General features: G+C 43.2%; 5 protein-coding genes across 13 annotated transcripts in view; 2 read left to right on the top strand and 3 right to left on the bottom strand.

Annotated features, from left to right (window-relative positions):
• Positions 1-489: 489 nt before the first annotated feature.
• Positions 490-4,756, bottom strand: hmgxb4b (HMG box domain containing 4b). Its single transcript, XM_031872054.1, has 8 exons — positions 4,647-4,756; positions 3,878-3,978; positions 3,474-3,509; positions 3,120-3,208; positions 2,973-3,029; positions 2,531-2,887; positions 798-920; positions 490-708 (listed from the first exon to the last, which is right to left on the bottom strand). Exons 2-8 carry the CDS (start codon positions 3,912-3,914, stop codon positions 664-666), a joined length of 744 nt encoding a protein of 247 aa, XP_031727914.1. The 5' UTR covers positions 3,915-3,978; positions 4,647-4,756; the 3' UTR covers positions 490-663.
• Positions 3,939-7,600, top strand: hmox1b (heme oxygenase 1b). Its single transcript, XM_031872053.1, has 7 exons — positions 3,939-4,014; positions 5,215-5,665; positions 5,816-5,872; positions 6,215-6,326; positions 6,450-6,665; positions 6,780-7,052; positions 7,165-7,600. Exons 2-7 carry the CDS (start codon positions 5,415-5,417, stop codon positions 7,354-7,356), a joined length of 1,101 nt encoding a protein of 366 aa, XP_031727913.1. The 5' UTR covers positions 3,939-4,014; positions 5,215-5,414; the 3' UTR covers positions 7,357-7,600.
• Positions 7,601-7,846: 246 nt separating this feature from the next.
• rnf11a (ring finger protein 11a) lies at positions 7,847-10,803 on the bottom strand. The gene is made up of 3 exons (XM_031872055.1): positions 10,385-10,803; positions 9,727-9,899; positions 7,847-9,460 (listed from the first exon to the last, which is right to left on the bottom strand). Exons 1-3 carry the CDS (start codon positions 10,481-10,483, stop codon positions 9,289-9,291), a joined length of 444 nt encoding a protein of 147 aa, XP_031727915.1. The 5' UTR covers positions 10,484-10,803; the 3' UTR covers positions 7,847-9,288.
• Positions 10,804-12,075: 1,272 nt separating this feature from the next.
• On the top strand, positions 12,076-14,672 carry LOC116396915 (vegetative cell wall protein gp1-like). The gene is made up of 4 exons (XM_031871935.1): positions 12,076-12,213; positions 12,624-12,791; positions 12,868-12,990; positions 13,087-14,672. Exons 1-4 carry the CDS (start codon positions 12,211-12,213, stop codon positions 13,144-13,146), a joined length of 354 nt encoding a protein of 117 aa, XP_031727795.1. The 5' UTR covers positions 12,076-12,210; the 3' UTR covers positions 13,147-14,672.
• A 5-nt stretch (positions 14,673-14,677) lies between these two features.
• The window catches only part of nfixa (nuclear factor I/Xa), a 113,518-nt gene continuing 106,848 nt past the window's right edge, over positions 14,678-21,347 (bottom strand). For all 9 annotated transcript variants that reach the window (XM_031871927.1, XM_031871925.1, XM_031871932.1 and 6 more), the window contains one exon: positions 14,678-19,447. In XM_031871927.1, coding sequence (XP_031727787.1) covers positions 19,433-19,447 — 15 coding nt within the window. In that variant the 3' untranslated portion in view covers positions 14,678-19,432. The remainder of the gene's footprint in view (positions 19,448-21,347) is intronic.

The following is a 21,347-nucleotide window of genomic DNA, read 5'->3' as shown; positions in this document are numbered from 1 at the left end:
AACAACAGGGACTAATTGTGACGCGATTGTGGCACAGCGCCATCTCCTGGAATGTCAAAGTCGATTCAGTTCTGTGGCTCAATGTCACCAGACTTGACGGAAATTCGTGCTGTGTCCTTTATATTAGATAGTCATAGCTTAAAAAACTAAAATGAATTTATTCATTTTATTTTTTCTATTTAGTTTTAGCTTTACGGAAATATTTTTCTTTTAGTTTACAATAATTAAACGGATATGAAATGGAGGCTTCTGTGGTCATATGCAGTCAAACTTATCAGGGACTAAAGATAGTTATATTACTTAAAATTAACTCGTGCAAATTTGTAGTTTCTTCAACTTTTACATTTGAGGGTCAATCCAAGAGCATTTAAGAGACTGTGTCGTAAATGTATGGGACGCCTGATCAAAAACCATCGACACTTTTAAACAAAGACTGATTTATCTAGTCAGTAAAAAGCGACATAATTCAATCGTTACACACCTCTTTTAATCAAACAACAAAAACAAGAAACTATCCCGACATATTAAAGTAAACTTGCATGATTGTGATATCACTCAAATAATTTCTATAGTGCAAACAAATATTGTTGTACATCAAAACAGATTCAAGATGTACTTTCAGTATCAGAATGTGCTGTGTGCTGTCAGCGGGGTCGTCATCACTCACAGCCCGGGCATCAGATAGGAAATGTTTTCCAGAGTGGAGGGCTTAAAAACAACACAGATAATATCATATTACATTTGTAGAGTATGTAGTATATGGTGACTATTCACTGTTAAGCGGCTGCATCTCTCACCAGTGTGTGCTGAGTGCAGCTCTTCAGCTCTGGTATCTGTGCGGTGAGGCAGAGGAGAGGAGCCAGAGCACACAGCAGAGAGTCCAAGAGCAGAGCCACGCTGCTCGACATGCTCACCGCTTTCTGCAGAGAGAGAGGAAGAAAAGCAAGCGACTCTTAATGCAGTGCATGGCTGTTTAATGGAGGATAAATTAAACCCGCACTTCTTAATCTTGTAGTCCGTTTCATTTTGACCTCGTAATATTTCACATCTCCAATGAACAGAAGGAAGGGTCATTACGTCACTGAACTCACGTTGCGTTTAATTGGAACAGATCATCTTTGTTATCAATAACTAACCAACCATCACACTGGTGATATTTAACAATATTCAGGAGGGCCAACATTGGTGTTGCCAAATGGCAATTTTTTTACTTTACGCCTCTATAAATCTGGACCTTTATACCAGTATCTATATTTGTCTGTCAATGAACTAAGTTAGCATTTGCACTTTGTTTAGCTAAACGTTAGCCGGCTATATCTCTGTTGTGAGACATTTTTTGAAGAGGAAACCGTTAACGTTGGTCATAAATACTTCTTGTGAAGGTGTAAAAGAAACAGACGGGGAGCTGCAGTGTTGGTCAGTGACAGGAAATTGAACAGCCTCTCTAGCTTAACTTCTTCTATCATGACTTGTGTGTATGCCAGCTAATAATGTAGGCTAGATGACTAGTATGTAAATCACTGAGGCAAACTGCAGGCTTTGAAGCATACAGTCAAGTCCTATACTAACCTATCTGTAACAGGCCATAACACTGAGTCCAAGCAGTTATAATCAGAGTCATTAATACAATAATGTGGTTATAATTGCAGTCTGGTCAGCGATAATAGGTCGAACCTGGCCCTTTAAATAATGTGTCATGATGTAGCTATGTTGATTTGAGCAATATGCAGCTGCTGGACAGAGCCATGATCTGTTTAGAGACCAATTACATTAAAAATATGGATATGCAATTATGAAGGTGCAGCCCTGTTATTATCCTTGTCAGTGTTTCATAAAATGAGGGTACGAGTACCTCCAGGGGTACTCTGGAGGTACATACCTGCTGGAGTACCTCCAGAGTACCCCTGGAGGTACTCCAGCAGGTATGTGAGATATAATTAAATATCATGATTCCTAAAGAAAGTTATGCAATAAGTTCAACGAGAATTCCCGCCTCGCGGTTGTATGCCTCCACCAACCAGTTTACATCCATGTCTGTCCAGAAGGTCATCACTTCATCATTTTATCCTCAAAGAAATTTGTGTGAAATTGTTATCATTAGCATATGAATTCTTGAGTTATGGTTAAAAATGTGTTTTGAGAGGTCACAGTGACCTTTGACCACCAAAATCTAATCAGCTCAACCTCGAGTGCAGGTGGACATTCGTGGAAATTCCCTCCAGGCCTGAAATATTGCGTTCCTGAGAACGGACTCGACGTACAACTAGAGAACATAATGCCACAGCGGTCGCTGTCTCAGAGACATAATAAAAACTCTAACTGTAAGTTCAACAAACCACATTTTATATTTAGTGTTCCTATTTTCAATGAAATCGTTAGTTGCCTTAACTGCCGCAACATTCACAAGTACATTTATAATGTCATATTTTGCGCTGGTCCGGGGGCACTTCAAAGGGGTACATAACTGAAAAAAGTTTGGCAACCACTCATCCATTTAATAAGCTCACGATATCAACAAAAAGTTTCTCACATTTGTCTCCTGAAGATGGTGTCCAATCAGGGACAAGGATTCTCCCAACAGGTGGAGGTGAGCTGCAGCACTGACAGGATCCCGGTCAGATGTGGATCTGAGAGTGTCCCAGGCTGAACTGGTGGGACTGCACACAGAACTAATGGGACCGCAGGTGTCAGTCACGGGGCCGGACACCACGGATTTAACCACAGAGCTCTCTGCAGAAGCAGCGGCCGTCACTGCACTAGGAACGGGCATGAAGGGACAAGGCCTATGCGTTACTGGAGTGGCAGGAGGGGTGATGATGGGACAGTCGGCCATGTTGCGCTGGTTATCCGAGTACAACCAGTACTCCAACATGGAGCTTGGACTTGTCTGGAGGAACAAAAAAAAAGGTAGAAAAATGATAAAGAGTAGAAGTAAAAGTAGAAATGAACTGAACAACATAGAGGATAACTACCTGCTCAAAGCTGTCCTCTGCTGTGCAACATAAACGCAACAACTTCTCTTGGATATCCTGGAAGAGACAGTTTGCACATAAATCATGAGTAAGTATGGAGGGGATGAAATTACAGACATATATATCTAATTTGATCTGTTCCCGTACCTCTTCTCCTCCTCTTTCTTCCCATCGGCCTTGTGGCACACAGACTGGATAAGCAGGGACGAGGCCAGAGGACTCAGCTTCACCATCACCTGCAATATGTCATGTATTCACACATACTACAACAACAGATGCTGTTAACCATATCTTCATCATACAGAGTGCCCTTCCTGCATCTTTAGCTTGCATTGTGTTCATATGATTGGTCATGGCTGTTTTAGCTGAAATGTGCTCAACAGTCACCACTGAGACAGACTGTATTACAGCCATGACGGATTTGTGAGAGAACTTCTTCAGCATCTACACAGCTGATGCATGGTGAATGAATGCACACAGTTAACCTGAAAAGCACCTTACCAGAGGGTTTCCTTTCCCTGTTGAGCAGGCCTTCTGCTTCCTGAAAAAAAAAAAAAAGGTGAACCATAAGCTATCACACATATGGAATTCAAATGAATCACAACATCCAAAAATAACAACTTTAAGGAACAGTGCCACAACTAATTACGGTTCAGAGTTCAGATATCTGCAGTTACAGGATACACCTCGGACACCGCAACACAACGTAGCACACTATTTATGCCAGTGTATCAATAACATAGCAACCAAGAGACTATATCAGAATATATATAACGTGCATTATTTGTCACACCCCTAATCCCAACTCTTACTCTGCTGCAGATGAAAGATCATTTATGAAACTTAATTTCTCTAAACTACCACCAACTACCAGTGCAGGCCCAGGGTCCACCTCTTGGTGCTACATTCCTCAAAATCCAGATCTGGCTCCTCCACTTCCATCTTTCAAGTCTTTCCTCTCTCTCTCTCTGGCTGTCTCCACTCAGTGGGCCTGCTTCTCTGCACACTGCAGGATGAGAGGGACAACGACAGTAATATTAAGGTATGAGCCCCATTTATGATTGAAATTAAGAATAAAGTGCATTTAACAGAAATAACTCAATATGGGTTATGTGTCTTATTCTGTGGGTGAGCAGTTAACTAGTGTAACTCTATTTTGCTAATGCTAGATGTGTGAGTGTGCTACAGGGCACTGGCTCTTGTCAAGTGAAGGAATCATTAACGTTAACCTCTATGTTCAAATGACCTGACATGACTATGGTAATGCATAGTAAGCAAAATAACGGGAGCTAGATTAGCTTAGCTAGTAATGCTACAGACTGTAGGGGTCTGGTACCATGGAGGTGTTGCTTATCAGGAAACAAACTAACAGCTGACGGGTCCCCATCTAACGCTGCAGGGCTTCAATGTCGGCTCTCTGATAAAATCTGTCTGCACCAACTGGTTGAGTCAGTTTATGTCGTGTTACAACAGATTAAAACAAACTAAGTCTGTGAGTTGAGGACAGGCTGTACTTTAACAAGTTACGCGTCACCGTATTACCAATTAGAAGTCGCGGGTGACGTTATGGCTACAAACTAACGTTCATTTAGGGAAACTTTTCTGTACCATACATCCGGGTTTTGTCGACTGCAAACAACAAGCAAGCACGAGGCTAACAACCTAAAAAACAACCTTGAATTCGGGTCTTCTTTTATGTCGAAAGCCACGGGTCAACTCTGTGTCGACTTTATGTGGGTCACAGTGTGAACCATAATCAGAAGAGAGCTGACACGTTTAGTGTTCGCCCCCCCCCGTCTCTCTGCTGATTCATGTTAAGCCTGGAGTGAACGGAGGGCAACGGATTTAATAGATGACTAATTAGTAGGCGTCCCGCTGCAGCTGGCTGTGCAGAAGCACGTTCGTCTGCAGTTATTTATCTCTCTTTTTTTTTTTTTTTTTTTTTACATAACATTAACATTATCCTCTCGAAATATGTATTTGTAGGTTGGGCTCAATACATATTTACATCAATTACATAATTGCAGCAGCCTCTTCTGCTTGACATTGCACTGCTCATATCTTCTCAGTTATCGCCTCTTGTTGTTTTCATGTGTCAGTGATCTATTAACGTGGTTAAACTTATTCATGTTTTTGATGAACTTGAAAAACTGCTGCTGCATTGTCTTGATACAATCATGTGATTGTTTCTTCACTGGGGAACATGAGTCACTGTTTCAACACTTCCTCTCTCTGGCTTCAGGAACGCACACGGTCATGTTTAGAGTCGGCTCCTCCTCTCGTCCGATCCAACTTTGGGAGCTCCAAGGCTGCACCGTCATGTTCAGCACCCAGCCCTCCTCCCTCTGGGATCCAGGGCATTGCTGAAACGTCCTTGCTCATGCTAAGTCCCGTAGTCCCTCCCTCAGAACTTTTCCAAGTTGTTCTCAAAGTTGCTGCATCATGTTAACTCACAGTCCCTCCCTCTGTTTTTTGCTGAAGTTGCCATATCATGTTAAGCTGAGGTTTTGTGACGCAGAGTTCCTGTTTTCATTCAGCTGCTGGAGGGAGGAGACTGAGGAGGATCATATAAAAGAGGGAGACGACTGTAGGCACACAAAGCACAAGCTGCACTGCACATCCAGAGAGAAAACAGAGAATCACTGTGGACATATTCAACAGACTACCAGACCTACACAACTTCATCCCTACTGGTGAGTAAAACACATTATCTACGGTGCTGTTTTTTTTATTTCCATAACCTCTTGCTGACATTTTATAGCTCTTGAATGTGAATGTTGGGGATCATGTTGGAAGTTTGCCTCTAAAAGCACTTTTCTGACATCTCAACATTTTGTTTTCAGGGCCACAATGGAGACAGAGAAGAAGACTCAGACAGCAGCAGAGCAGATGACTGACAGGTGAGTCACATTTCACTCACGGGCATTGCCATGTTCACCTTTAAAGATGCTCTGAGATTATTGCGTTCAACCTGTACGTTTCCTAAAAAAAAACGTACAGAGTTTGATTCTTGTCTGCATCAGCGCTGCAGCATCCGAACGTAGGTTTCTAGTGCAGCGTGTGCCCACTTTCTGTTCGGGCTTGTAAAGTCTTATCATCTGTACGTTGCTTACATTAGATAAACATTTATAGGTGCAGTGGTTCACACGGTGTACATCTTCTGTACTTTGGAGTCCCACGTTTGTTCTTTATGTTCATTTCATGCCTTCCTCTCTTACCTTTTGCCCGTTTTCTTTTTGCAGGGATCTGTCAGAACAAATCAAAAAGGTGACCAAGGACAGTCACGTCAGGGCAGAAAACACAGAGCTGATGCTGAGCTTCCAGAGGGGACAAGTCACCCTGCCGCAGTTTAAGGTAACACAAAACCTAAATCCTTCTTTTGGATGATCTCACTTTCGTTCATACCTTTTTGTATTGACTCTGATGTCTTTGTCTTGACACCACCTCTCCTCCTCCACCCCTCCTCCTCTTCTTCAGCTCCTCCTGTGCTCGATGTATGAAGTCTACAAGGCCTTGGAGGAAGAGATGGACAGGAACTCCAACCACCCCGGCGTCGCTCCCATTTACTTCCCGGCTGAACTGGCCAGACTGGAGGCCATCGAGAAAGACCTGGAATACTTCTACGGCCAGGACTGGAGAGAGAAGGTTGTTGTCCCGGCTGCCACTAAAAGATACTGCCACAGACTCAGACAAGTATGTTTCATAATAGTATGATACTTATGTTTAGATACATATATATTACACAATCGTTTCTCTACTGTTCGATACTAAAATAACACTCTTCTTTCCTGCTTTTTTTCCCCCCAGATCGGTAAAGAAAACCCTGAATTTCTGATTGCCCATGCGTACACTCGTTACCTAGGTGACCTGTCTGGAGGGCAGGTCCTGAGTCGAATCGCCCAGAAGTCCATGGGGCTGCAGGGCAGCGAGGGTCTGTCGTTCTTCGCCTTCCCTGGTGTGTCCAGCCCCAACCGCTTCAAACAGCTGTATCGCAGCCGGATGAACAGCGTGGAGCTGACGGAGGAGGAGAGGAACGGCGTGCTGGAGGAGGCTGTCAGAGCGTTCGAGTTTAACATTCAGGTACAGAGCTGGGGGGGGACCAAAATGTCACCGTCAACTAGACTTTGCTCTTCAAACTGTTTTTAAGCCAGAAGCAGCTGATGGACATTCTTGCCCTTTTCTTTTCACACAGGTCTTTGATGATTTGCAGAAGATGCTGCGGAGTGTCCCTGAGAACCAGCTGCAGACGTCTAGAACACACTCCACACCGGTGAAGATACTCCAGATCCCCGGAGCCATCATGCAATCATCCCCGCTGCTCAGGACGCTGCTGGGACTCTTTGTGGCTCTGGCCACAGTCAGTATAGGCATCTATGCTTTTTAGAGACGATACACAGCAATGAATACTGTGGTTGTCTTTTTTGTTGCCGTTACTGTAAATACCTGTAAATGACTAAATACTGTAAAATACTTTTTTGTAATTAAACTGTGAACCTTATCAAGGTTTGAATTAAAGTTAATTTTCTGTGTAACACTGTTTTCCAGTGTGCAATAAAGTAAGCTTTTAATACTGTAAATATGTTACCCTTTTAATAAACATTTTGTTGAGAAAAAAAAAAAAAAAAAAAGAGAAAAGTACTTCTTCTTCTTCTTCTTCCTAGTGCAGCTTTGTGTCTGTGCTTTAGTTAGCACCGCTCATGCTCACTGCTGATGTTGACATTTGCACTCATGTTTGGAGCCTGCTGCTCATTTGGCTCTTGGTCTTATTTTAGTTCCTGGTAAAACACTGGGAAGAATTCCCCGTCCACAGAATTGCACATTTAATAAACAACTACTGGTAGAACACACACAATAAAAAGACAACACGCGATGTGTAAAATCTGGTGTCGACTTTTATTGTGGTTTCAGGATTTTCCCTAAAATCTGCCAATGGTGGCACACATATATTAAAACACAAACTGATTGTTAACAGCAGCCAGAGTCTGGCTAAATGTCTGGCCAAATACATAGTGACACAAATCAGAACAGTGCTGGTGTCCGTTTGCCCCGAGAGGACAACTAAAAGAAAAGGAAAAAGTCGTGTCACAAAGGATTGTACTTCACAGGAATTGGCTTTCCTCAACCTCAAAAGGCACAGCAGAGTAAATCAGACATGTCCTCTTATTGTCACGTGTACTGTCCGGATCTTTAAAAGCTGAAATAATCCTTTACATTCAAGACACATTCCTTTCTACTGCTGTAGCTTCTCTTTCAGAATTGTACTTCTTTGTACTATACATTACACAGTATCAGTATCAAGAGAGTACACGTCTAACACCAAAATATGAGTGTTTTTGGTTGACCAGACACAGGAGCTCTGCATCACTTGCTGTAAGACGGCCGTCACCACAGAACAAACCCCAACAGCTTGGACCTAGAAAAAGAGAAGGAACTACACCGAGGTTTACAACTGACATGCCAATCTCTACCCGCCGTCTTCTCAAAACACACACACACACATATATCAAAACACACAATCATCTACGGAGTCTACAGGCTACAGATGAGGAGTACCCCAAGGTGCACAGCATATATCTTGTCTTTGTAAATGTCACTGGCAGTAAACAATGAAAAGGACACGCTAAGGACTGATGTTTAAAACAGAACAGAGCACAAACTCAAGGCAAAGCAAAGGAGATGATCCATATTGTGGGAAGGCAAAAAAAAAAGAAAACAGATCCACATTTAGGAAAGCAGCTTCAAAAGGAAAAACGCTACAGACAACCGTAGTCAAATAAAATAGATCTAAAAGGGACACCATTCTATCTTATGGCGCTGTAGACGATGATGATTGCATATCAGTAGAGAGGCCTGCGTTTTTATGACATTCAAGGCCACATGTTCTATAAAAAAAACACAAAAACTTCACTGGACCGAGACAAATTTCCTGCATTTTCTCCATTGATATTACATATTGCACAATGAGTCTAGAAAGGGGAAGTAAATCACAATGGTGACATGCGTTTAATTACCGTAAAAATATCACAAATTAAAATAGACTGTCGGTCGTACAAAAGTGACATTACTTTGCAGTAATATTTTGCTACGTGTACAGCTTTCCATATTCTTCATCTAGCTTGATTTGGCACGTCGTCCTACTGTTAAAGGCAAAGAGTTTCCAAAAGCCCAAACAGGTGCATATCAGACTTCAAGCAACGTACTGTAGGCAACATCTGCATAGTGCCACATCGCCTCGGCTACCTGTTTGAACAGCTAGGACAATTTTCGGCTAAAAAGGTGCGGTTACTTTTAGGCGAGAGCAGCCGTCGCGGGCTGCTCAGTTGGTTTCGTAAGAGGACAGGAGGGCCGCGTCGACCGGCTCCATGCAGGAGGGGCAGGTGAAGGAGCGCATCAGCCAGGGGTCGATGCAGTCCACGTGGTAGACGTGAAGACAGGGCAAGAACCGAATGGGGTCGCCGTACTCAAAGTCCATCATGCAGATCACACACCTGGTGGAGACAGAAACAGAGTTGTGCGGTTGTGCCACTGTACTGATCTACATTGTAAGTCCACTGCTGTACATCTTCTTTGTTGTTTAAAGTATTGTTATTCATTTTATTAACTCAATATGACAGGATCCCATCCTGTTCAAAGGCTAAGAGTACCGCTTTAAATTAAAAAGGGTACAAAAATTAACCCAGTCCATTGTGTTCGATCAAAACAACAACAGCAGCAAGAGAAGAATGTAAAAAAATAAAAATAAAAAAAGACCCACTCTTTAACTTTCTTGTCAGAGGGGTCGGAGCCCAGGTCGAAGACGCCTTTGGGCAGGTGGTGGATGAGGCCGATTCGCTGGGCAATGCAGACCTGCTCCTCCTCGGTCAGCTGGTAAGCCAGGCGACTCTCCCCCGGGGTGGGATGGTACACTGGCATAGGCTGGGTGTGCTCCTGGAGAGGAAGCAACAAAAGACAACATTTATGAAGCAAGTGCACTTGAAGGAAGGAGTTTAGACTTTGCACTACAGCCTGACTGATACTGGAATTGTTTGTTGAACTACCATGGCAGAGAAGTGGATAAAAAGAGCCCGACTTAAAAAAAGATGCAGCAATTATTAGAAACAACAAACTATCTTTTGTTTAATTTCTGATGTATTTATGCAGGGGGGCCTTATGATTTATGATAACCTTATTTAAGACTGTTGGTTTGTTTTTCATTTAAAAGGATGTTCAATACAAAATAAAAGATGTGTGTCCATCTGTGTGTGTTTCTTAACTAATTAAATTAATACAGTAAAGGGGTCCATTATTCACTTAGACACATAAACAAGAGGAAACAGGGTCCATGTTTTAAAATACCATAGTTGACCTTAATTACCGAGGTGACCTGATCGTAAATCACCGGAGTGTATTTAACTTGAGCCCCAGAAGCTCACCTGGTAGGGCGGCGGAGGCTCTCCGGGCAGACTGCCCCCCTCGGACTCGTTCAGCAGCGACAGGTCGTCCGCACCTTGTGAAAACAGGCAGTTCCCCATTGAACCGAGACCACCATGAGAGTGTCAACGTCGCTATGAGGCTGACGGACACTTTAGCAAGCGTCAACTGGAGCTAAGCTATCCGGCTACGTTGCAACGAGTTGTCTGACGCTACCTTAACTAGAGGTTAGCTGATATAGTTTGTTGTCATTCCGCGAGGAGCTCGACGGGAGGAGCAACGTCGCTCTCTGGGTGGAATAAACACTCAATGGTGAGCGATACGGTTAGACTATCGGTGACAAAGAGTTCAGCCGTTACAGCAAAGTGTTTGTCGCGTGTCTGGTTCCGTTTTACCGTGTTTACAAAAAAAACACAAACCGGAATGACGTCATCAGGAAGCTTGCAAAATAAAACACTTCCGCCTTCAATTATACGCTCCTCGGACATTCAGAATAAAAGCAGATACGTTTAAAAAAAATGTTAGCACTATAATTTGGTATATAATCACAACACCAATAGACAAATTACGAGACAATGGTTGCAAATATGAAGTTTTATAATTCCGTAGCATTCACACAAAATCCTACAGAATACCTCAAAGAAAGATAGAAAGATTCTATTTTCTTAAAGAGACAGTTCACTCCGAATCAAAAATACATATTTTCCCTCTTACCTGTGTTGCTATTTATCAATATACATTGTCTTGTTGTGAGTTGCAGAGTGTTGAAGATATTGGCCATAGAGGTGTCTGCCTTCTCTTCAATATAATGGGACTATACAGAGTTTGGCTTTTGGAACTCAAAGCATGAAAAAATATATTTCGTAAAAGTCAAATGCGATGTTTCATGCAGGAACTATTTTTTTTCAACCATTCCTATATGAAACTGCTCACAACAAGGTCTGTGGATGATCTTGAGTAACAGAGGCATGATTTCTGGAAAGGGACATTGCTGTTAACATTTTCAAATGGTTTTTTTTGCCGCCGCCACAAGCCAAGTTCCATATAGGTCCATTTCATTGGCGAGAAAGCAGACATCTCTACGGCCAATATCTCCAAAACAAGGCAACTCACACCAAAACAATTTATATTGCTAAATAGTACTACAGGTAAGGGACAAAATATGTATTTTTGATTTTGGGGTGAACCGTACCTTTAAGCAGGGCTATTCTGCTTTACTAATTTGTGTGTATTTTAACGATAAGTTTCTGTAGTAATCAGGACATATCTACTTTTAACTGATCTCTGTGATGACTCTCCAACAAACAGTTGTTCGGGCCTAGGGGTCTGATCCCTTGGGCCTGTGCCCTATTGGCCTCTTCAGCACGGATTTCTTCTCCATGTAAATATTTTTTTACCTACAACACCAGCTGGGGGGGCATTGTAAAACCTCTCTTTGATTGTTAAAACACACATTAAGTGTCCAAATAGTACCTCTCACACTGCCATTTAATCTGTAGCTGCACCCCCCACCCAAGGGGGAATCTATTTCCTTTTCTCCATTCACAGATACACATTACATGACAGATGAAAGAGTGTGATTCCGATGCTTTTACTCTGAAGTTTGCTATTGCCGGATGTACTGATGATGCTGGGATACACGTGATGTGTTGTTGACGGCACGATGCCATGCAGTCTATTCCGCATCCGGTGATGTGGATGAGACGAAGTGTCGATGTTGATAAACTTGGTGGAGAGAAACGCACTGTTTTCTTTGTGTCCCGTCCTGCTCCACTCCGGTCAAGGGCTGTTGTCATTTTTTTCAATAAGAGAGATTTAAGGACTGAAAATGGTAAGAGGAAGAGACAACATTATAATACATATATATATATATATATATATATTACTTTATAATATATAATATTTTCAAATTGTACTGTTAGGGCTATAAAATAACGAGCTGCTCAATCTAAACTGAATTTATAAATGTTATGAATACAAATACAATCCAGTCATGTTTGTTTGGCATCCTGGCTCTGACCCCATAGCACACACTGCACAGAGGAGGAGTTGGTGAGTTGAGAATAGCAGGTATCTCCCGACTACAGTCACATATATTTGTCTGTTTAGCCTAAAAACAAAACAGCTGTAGAGGGTAAAGTGGTCAGAGGACTGGATCTTTGTGTGCTGTGAAACAAGGCCTAGATTGGATACAAAGTGTGACTCTGGCTGTCTCTAATATCGGTCTCCTCACACATTTAGGCCACCGCTCCTTCACCACCACCACAACCACCAACACCTCCTAAACCCTGTGGGAAACAGCCTCGTAGTATTTGTCCACCGCTCCCTGAGCGTGCTGCACTACCATTTTCCTCCAGCCTTCCGGTCCAAGAGACAAGTCCCTCACCAATGACTGTACATGATGCAGAGGTGAGTGTCTCCCTCCACAATCTGTCTACAATCTTATGTTGGTGTGAGGCTCACTGTGAAATCTCCCAACATCCAGGATGCAGCGCCGCTCCTAGTTCAAAATGGCCCTCAGTCTCCTCCTTCAGAAGGACAAGAAGACGGTCTGTGTGGTGGTAAAGAGAATAACCGACCAGTGCAGGAAACTGACCCTGCACCGCAGGTAGATTATCTTTAAGTACATACTCACTTTCTATGTCGCGTATAAAACACAAGAAATAAATGAGCTTTGTATTTTTTATTCTCTTTCTGTTCCAAGATGACTGAGCAGCGAGGTGAAAAAGCCCATCAGACAGACCAGGCCGACGAGGACCAATAGACCTGAAGCTCTTTAGTTACTTAAAAACAAGGATCTACATTCGCCAGTACTAGAAAAGGCTGTTCTGAACTGCACTGAAACACTGTTACATGGTACACTTGACTGAGCACATCGCTTTATGTTCAGGCCAAAGATGTTTGAATGTTACCTAAGCTGAATTTATAATGTCGTGCTTTGCTTTTAGTAATGCAAATTCTAGTTATATACCTTTATTGTGCCTTTGAGAAACTCTAAAGCCTTAAAATATATGTTTTAGTGACGTAACCATAAAAATCTAAAATTAGCTTTTTGCAAAGAACTCCTAAAACTATACACTATAAGGGCTGGGTAAAAGCACATTGAGTGTATATTGTTGCAGCTATGTCCTCATAATCCGACGGTGAAAACAGTTCTATTTCCTGTTTCTGTCGTTTTTACAACCTGAGCTACAAACTGGGGAGAAAACGGAGAGTTTAAAAGACACCGAGCACTTACCCGGGACGGATATGCTTTGTTTAAATTAAAGGTGCAATATACAAGATTACGTCTCTCAACATGGCGACGGCTGAGCCAGCGGCTCTCAGCTAACAGTTCTAACACAAGCCCCCAGGCAGGGTGCTGGGCTTTGAAGCTAACTCTACATAGTGGCCAAACCTCCGGGTCCGTCGCGTGATGTCACGGGGCCCAAAAATAAGTTTTCCCATAGACTTACGTTGGCATAAAGACGATTGTAACTCGGCGTGAGGTGAACACTTAACTGTGCTTATTTTATCCATTAGGCCCCAAAAGTTGTAAAATTAACATACTGGCCAAATCCAGGGTTATTTTCCTTCCTTTGTTCATGTGAACGAGGCTGAATCCCGTATGTTGCACCTTTATGGTAAATGTAGGATCAAGCGTTTTTGGAGTTTGACCTATACGTCTCTATTTAAGTCTATTTTAAGTTCCCCACTGGTATGGAATTGTGTGCAATACTAAACTGTGGGAAGACTTCTTTATTCACAGTATACTCTCAAACCTTAAGAGCACTTGAATTGAATATATACTGTAATTACATTGCTTTTAATTTTTTTTTTGTATTATTTAATTTGTATTTAAATGCGTTTTTGGTGTTCAAATGTTTATTTGGAGCTAATTTTGTTTCTGTCACGTTCCAAAGTGTTTCATGAATTGCACTCAATCGTGCTTTGAACTCAAACAATTTCTTCCATCGAGGAAAGCTTGAATACGTTGCTGTTAAGGCTTTATAATCCCTATATGAAGGATGTAACAGAGCGTACAGCTAAGATAGCTTAGCTAAATGCTAACGTCAGCATGCTCACAATGACAATAATAACACAGTGAAGTATAATGTTCACCATCTCAGTTTAGTGTGCTTTAGTGAACATTTGCTTATCAGTCAACAATCCCACATAATAATGTAACAGTTTATAATAACGCTGCACATGTTACAGGAAGTCTCCTGGCATCTGCTCATTGTTACATTGTGCAACTAAAGAGACATTTCCTTATTTGGTCGGTGAAAATAAAGACATGGCACACAGCAAGATGGTACAGTCAAGAACATCCTTTTTTATTCAATCAGGCACTGCTCTTCTCAAACTGTTTTTCTTCTTATGGAAAAGAAACTGTAATTAACACATGCATTTCACCTAGAGCTCTGGGGGTGTTCTCACAAAGAAGTGGTGCTGCACTGAGGGCGTTAGACAGAGGCGTAGCAGAGCTGGGGGTCGGGGCCTATGGGTGCTGCCCATTACACCGATAACCATACACGCTTAAGAAGATAAAGGAACAAAATGAACAACAGAACAAAGACACGGAGCAGTCCAGCATGAGGTGGTCAGAGGAGACTAATGGAGGGACTTCCCTGAATCCTCAAATATCTGAGTCATCATGTTCAGGCTGGCCTTTTTATCTATCTGGTTGGTGCGTTCTAAGTGGATAATACTGTTGTGACGCTTACATTAATACTTCACTTTATAAGATTGGTTTGAATGGATGTGGATATGTCCTGGAAATGCCCCCCCTCCCCCTCTTCCAGCCTCGTGCAGGACAAGTCCGGTTATAAGGTGCTTGTAGCTTTCATTTACAGTCCAAAGGCATCCTCGGAAGAGAGCCTGAACGACAGCATACCCTGATAGCAAATATTAAAAGAAATCCAAATTAAAAGGAAATCAAAAAAAAAGGAGGGGGAATAAAACAAAGCCAAAAAAATAAATAGCTAAAACAGAAGAGCAAACTCTTATCCTAGTCAAAGCAGCCCCATTCCAACATCCTGAAGCAGTTCGTCCAGCCCTCTCGACCCTGTCCGTCTAAACCTCCTCAACCCGAACCCCGGTTGTCCTTTTTTCCTAACCCACCCAAGGACACCCCCAAAAGCCCATCAGCGTAATTTGTTCACTTACATTAGCTGTTGAATGGATAAGCTGAAGAAGATGGGTATGGTAATACAATGTGAAGCATACAGACAAGAATAACATGTGAGCTAACTGCATTCTGCTCAGACAAAAGTTTTTTCGGCAATAATTTTTTTTTTTTTCCCCCCACCCTCCCACAACAGCAGAGAGGGCGGGAGAGAGAGGGAGAGAAGAGAGGGAGGGAGAGAGAGAGAGTGACAGACACACACTTACAGACTACTCCAGTGTCTAAGAGAAAACAGACAGTGGAGACAGAGGGGAAGAAAAAAGCAAGAGCTGAACGAGAACAAGTTTTTTTGCCTTTTCAAAAAGTTTTTTTTTGTCATTTATCGATAAAAAGTAAAGAACTAATTCACACCAGTTTCCTTTTGTACTAGATATATACACATACATATGTGTATATATATACATACGGCTTTGAAAAGGAAGAGAGGATATAGGGGCGGTACAATGGAGGGGATTCATTTCGAAGGCGGGAGTCGTCCCTGAGCGCTGACCTTCAGCCTCCTCGCGGCACTCAGGGGCAACCGGTTACCTCGAGCCGTTTCGAAATAGAGAAAAAGAAAGGGGGGGGGCGATCTGGATTACAAAATGGAGTCTGTGAACAAAAGGCACTTTTAAGGGACAACCTTTAACTGCTGGGAAACTATACACTACAGCACAAGCACTATAAGAGTCATTTACAGAGGAGGGGGGGTGGGACAGGGGAGAGGCTCACCTTGCTGCCTGTTTCACAAATGGATTCTCTCATTTTTACAGATTTTGAGGCTACTTTTTTACGATTTTCATTAACCCCATTTCTTCTTCTGCTATCCGTGCAGGATACAAAACGTCTAACCTATTAGTCTTTCCATGGCATGTGGGTCTCCACACAACCAGCTGGACTCAAGCTCTAGATTCAGAAACGTGATCGTGGGAATAAAAGAGGTCTGGATGTGAAGCACCTCCCGCAGTACGGGGAGGAACTTGTCGTGTATTTATGCTAATGTATGAGATAAAAATGAGTTAAATTGGGAGGGTTGATTGTTACTTTTTTGCTGGTGAGTTTCAGGCAGTGCACGGGTCAGTTTTTCTCTAAAGGTCGAACCAAAATGCCTTTTGTGTCACAACCTTAAGGAATAGGAACCTCTCCCCCCACTCTATACAAATAGAAGAAGAATAAAAATAGAGAGGAATAATGCTGTTTCCTAAATGGTCTGTTACATTTGTTCATTACCATTCATGTACAATAGTTCTGAATGTACTTTATAGTGTTAAAGCACCAGATTTTATCTGACAGAGAATTTTTTCCCCCCAAAGTCGTGTATAATTATTTTTTTTCTTCAGCCCTCCCACATTTTTATAAACAATTGATTACAAGTAAAACATAAAAAAGAGACAAAGGAAATAAAAACAAATACCCCCAACTTACAAAGACTAGGATTTTTCATGGCCCCCTGGTTTAGAGTCCCGGAGCTTACGGACTTGAAACAAATACATTTTTTTTCTCTTTTCTCTTAGCTTTCTTAAAAATCTCTAACAGACAAACACAATGATCTACCCAATGCATTGCACGTGGCTCAATCGACACATATTTTTCAATAATAATACTTTCCATCAAAAAACAAACACTTTTTTTTTTCTTCAAACCTACTGTCGATTTTTTTTGACATGTTCATCTAGTCGTTATGATGCTGCACTGCAGGTGGCGATGGCGTGTGTCGTTTGATTCGTACTGTTAACAGTAAGCTGACGTTACTGAAACGGGTTGTGTGTGTGTGTGTGTGTGTGTGTGAGGGGGGGGGGAGAGTTCAGAAAATAACTAGACTGCCAACCAGCTCATGGAGTAAAAGTTAAAAAGGAGCATATATCATAAATATATATGTATAAGATCTCTCTCTCTGTCTTTACAAAAACAAAAAGGTTTGCAGTCCTCTATAAAGATCTGTCCTCGGCCAATGGTTTCCACAAGCACCAACGCTACCATTCCCCCGTAGCTTTAGCTTATCTGTGGGAAGAGAACCTGAAGTCACATTTATTACTAATTGCATGAAGGGAATACAGAGGCACTTTCATATATTGTTATAGTCTTGATATATGGTTTTAGTACATAGAGCTAATGTTACTAGAGCGGCTGAGAACCATGTCTCAGCCCTGTTTACTATCCCTGCAAAATAGAACCAACAGCGAGGCAGTCCAGTTATTTTGTGAGGTCGGCTTTTGTTGGATTGTGTCATGGTGAGAACAATACCGATCGCAAATTTCGATGTGAACATTGACGTAGAAAAAAAATATATATCTCAAATTAAAAAAGACAAATCTTAAGTGAATGAAAAACCATTAACAAAGGCAGTCTGGAGAACCAAATATAAAGGCTTCCCTTTAATATTCTATGTCAGGTTGTTGGCGTTAGCGTGCATTATATACGTGCGTCTGTGTGTGTGTAGTACTCTGGGTTTTAAGGGATACAAGGTGAAGCAATACATGGGCTGCATGTGATGAGCTGTTGTTACTGTGCTGTGTCCATACGCGAGAGATTTGAGAAACTGCTGTTACTGATTCGCTGAAATCCGATACTTAACGTATTACTGCAAACTAGTGAAAAATAGAAAGTGTTATGACATGCAAGAGAAGGCTAAAACAATCCAAGTGAGACAAAAACCAAAACCAAATCTGGGGAAAAAAAAGGGAACTCGCAAGAAAAACACCTACAAACAAAATGAAAGCCAATAATATGAAGCCGAATAATGCTGCGTGTGCATTACTGTAAATCAAATTCCAAGTTAATGAACAATAAGAAGATAGTCTGTATGTGCTGTCTGCAAGCGTGCGTGTGTGTGTGTGTGTATGTGCGTGCTGCATGTTTCAGGGCCTAGACTTGACCGTTAGCGCAGCCACATCCCTGCTGTGGCGGCCAGCCTCGACTCGCTTCTCTAATCGCTCATCTGACCATCGATGTGCAATACCGTTCATCCCTTATCAAAAATTAATAGTGCATAGGTGAAGGGGACGAAAGAGCACCTGTAGAGTTAGTGTTATGACCGTCTGTCGCGTGTTCACTCGCTAGCGCTCGCCTCATGGCTATCGCTTCTCCCGCAGCAGGACGCCCTGATACTTTTGACAGGTAAACAAAGACCAGCCACTTAGTGCATACATGTCACACCATCGGATGGTGTCACCGTGATTGGCCAATCGTAAATTAGAAGAGGCTCAGGGCCGAGCGGATGAAGCGTCGAGAGCGTGGCGACACGCGGGCGCGTGGCTGCGCTTTGGCGGTCTGGACCCCGGGCAGCGCTGAGCTCCAGGTGGGGGCGGGCGGTGGCAGTCAGATGGTGAAATGCACAGATATGGAGGCGTGCAAATTTGGGTGGCAATCTTATTCAACGCGCACGTCCAACTTCACCGTTTACCGCTACGTGTTTGTTTGTTTTTTTGGATCTCCCAGCCAATGCATGGAGTTTCATTGTGGAGACAACGAAATGAAAAAAAAAATGAAAAATTATAAAAAATAAACAACAAATGAGTGATTGGTCATTTGTCAGGTTGCCATATTATGTTTCCTTTCTGACGTTTGGTGGTGTGTGTGTGTGTGTGTGTGTGTGAGAGACAGTTCCTCCTCTTCCTCTTCCTCGCATTCTGAGTCTGTCCACTCGATCTCATTGAAGCCTCCTGCACAAAGGGTGTGTGTGGGGGGGGGTGAACGTTCCTGTTCAAATTGTGTTGGATTGGGAGTCCTCTTGGGTTGGTGTGTTTGTTTCTTTTGAGTTCTGTAGTAGTACTTTGAATAGTGTTGGCTAGAGAGAAAGACCTTCTAGTGTCAGCAGTCTGTTCTTAATCAGCGGTGACGTGTTTGTTTGTCAAATTTCCAATTTTCATGACACAATTTTAGCTCTTGATTCAGAGAGGCCTCGTCAGAGGAACCAGGACTGTGGAGAAGAAAAGAGAAGAAGAGATTAGGCTTCAAACAGCATCAGCAGATTTCACATTGAAGTTGTTGATATGAATAAAGGAGGGAGACGTAGCGGGACGTAACAGAGTGTGAAAAGGTGAGGTATGAACAGCATCTTACACAGTCAACTTTAAAGCATGTAAATCACATTTCTACACAAAACAATGTTCATTTCTTCATATTTTTCTGGATGATTTTACCTCTTCCAACCTCTAAAAACAAAATTTTAAAAACGTACTGGTTGAACTGCTCACAACCAGGAGGCAATGTCACAAGGTGTCTGATTTGGGAAGCACTTGTATAAATGGTCCTTCCTCCACTAGGTGGCCACCTTCTACTCCCTTTCTCCCACACTTACAGTGCTTGCTGAGCTCAGCTGTCCCATACAGGGTTGAAAAAGTTACTACCTCAACTTCACCGCTTGCTGTTTTTAAGAGGGCTGATGCTGGCGTTTCACTCATTAAAACCACTTGTGTTGTTTGGGAGCTACAAATAGCATTAGGGCAGCAGTGTGTCTGACTGAATGGCTTTCCAGTGAGCGAACACAGGGACTAGAACTGCTGTCATGCGCTACCAGTTTACATGTAAGGCGATCCTCCTAATATGTCTCTGCGCTGTGGGCCCCGAGTGGTCTCAGGCTACACTGTAAAGCTATTGAGGGCAGCTACTCCAGGGATCCGGTTTCTCGGTTTGATAAGAGGGCAGAGTGGAGGCTTTGGCACAGGCCGAGCTGTTCTGGCTGCCGCTGACATTCCACAGGGCCTCGGCCCCGGGGAGAGCGGCGGATCACCCCACCTTTAACAGCAAACTCTCTGTTGTCCCCCATTCTAGCAAAGCCGGGGAGAGTTTTCACCCCCCTCGACCTCCCGTCTATCCTCCGCCACCTCTGCCTCCCTCCTTCTTACCCATGATTCTTTGGTGTTTGTAGATAAGTCCTCCTCCTCCTGGCTCCGACTTCCCTTAACCCCCTTCTCTTTTCCTCTCCCTCTCTTACTCCGGCTCTCCCAGTGTAATCCTTGGCAGCGGAAAGTGACTCCCTCTCTCTACCCCCCCCTCAACTCAATTCCAAGTTCAACTGCCTATGACATCATGTCTGGTTGCTGCGGGCAACCAGACAGCCGGGACGTGACTGTGGAGTGCAGCGAGCTTCGACTAACTCCCTCTCTCTCTCTGTTTTTTCCCTCCGTTTCTCTCAGTCCCTCCTACTTTTTTTTCTTTTCACACACGTCTCCCTCTCTCTTCCTGCATGGCTGAGGTCTCACCACCAGAGAGCTCCTCAGACCAGCTTTTCTCTGCGTCTTGTCCTGACAGCAGTGGGAAGACTCTCTCCCTCTGTCTTGGCTAGTTGGCTAGCAGGCGGCGAGGCCGGCTGGCAGGGCCATCGTCTGAACCTCTCCATATGCCAGAGAGCAGCAGGATAGGCAGAGACCTCTGTTACTCACTCTGGCTGGTGCTGTTACTGACCTAGTAGGCTCAGCTAACTGGGAGCAAGTTGATACCAGTGCCCAGCTTCTCGCTGTGCGTGCCACACACCCGGCTTAATGCTCAAAGTGGACATTTGATGAGCAATAGCAGGGTATATTAAGTGTTCTGAGCAGATGTAAGCCGTTGTAAAAGCCCTGTTGTTTTTTAGGGGAGAAAACGAGGGGCAAGAGTTTTGGCACAGAGTTGGAGTGTGCGTGTGAGCATACGCGCTCGCGCACATATGGATGGTGTTTAGACGTCCCCTCTGTGCCAGGTCTACATCTGTGGGAGAGTGGTGCAGGTGGGGATCTCGAAAATACTAGAGGGAGCAGCAGGAGAGAAAGAGAGGGAGGGAGGGTGGGCTGCTGATGCACGTGGGCAGCAGGGGGGGGGGGGGGGGGGGGGGGGGGGGG

The sequence above is a fragment of the Anarrhichthys ocellatus genome, unplaced genomic scaffold (genome assembly GCF_004355925.1).
Source record: "Anarrhichthys ocellatus isolate YVR2014 unplaced genomic scaffold, GSC_Weel_1.0 scaffold61, whole genome shotgun sequence".
Taxonomy (NCBI): Eukaryota; Metazoa; Chordata; class Actinopteri; order Perciformes; family Anarhichadidae; genus Anarrhichthys; species Anarrhichthys ocellatus.
This window is presented reverse-complemented; position numbering and strand designations above follow the sequence as displayed.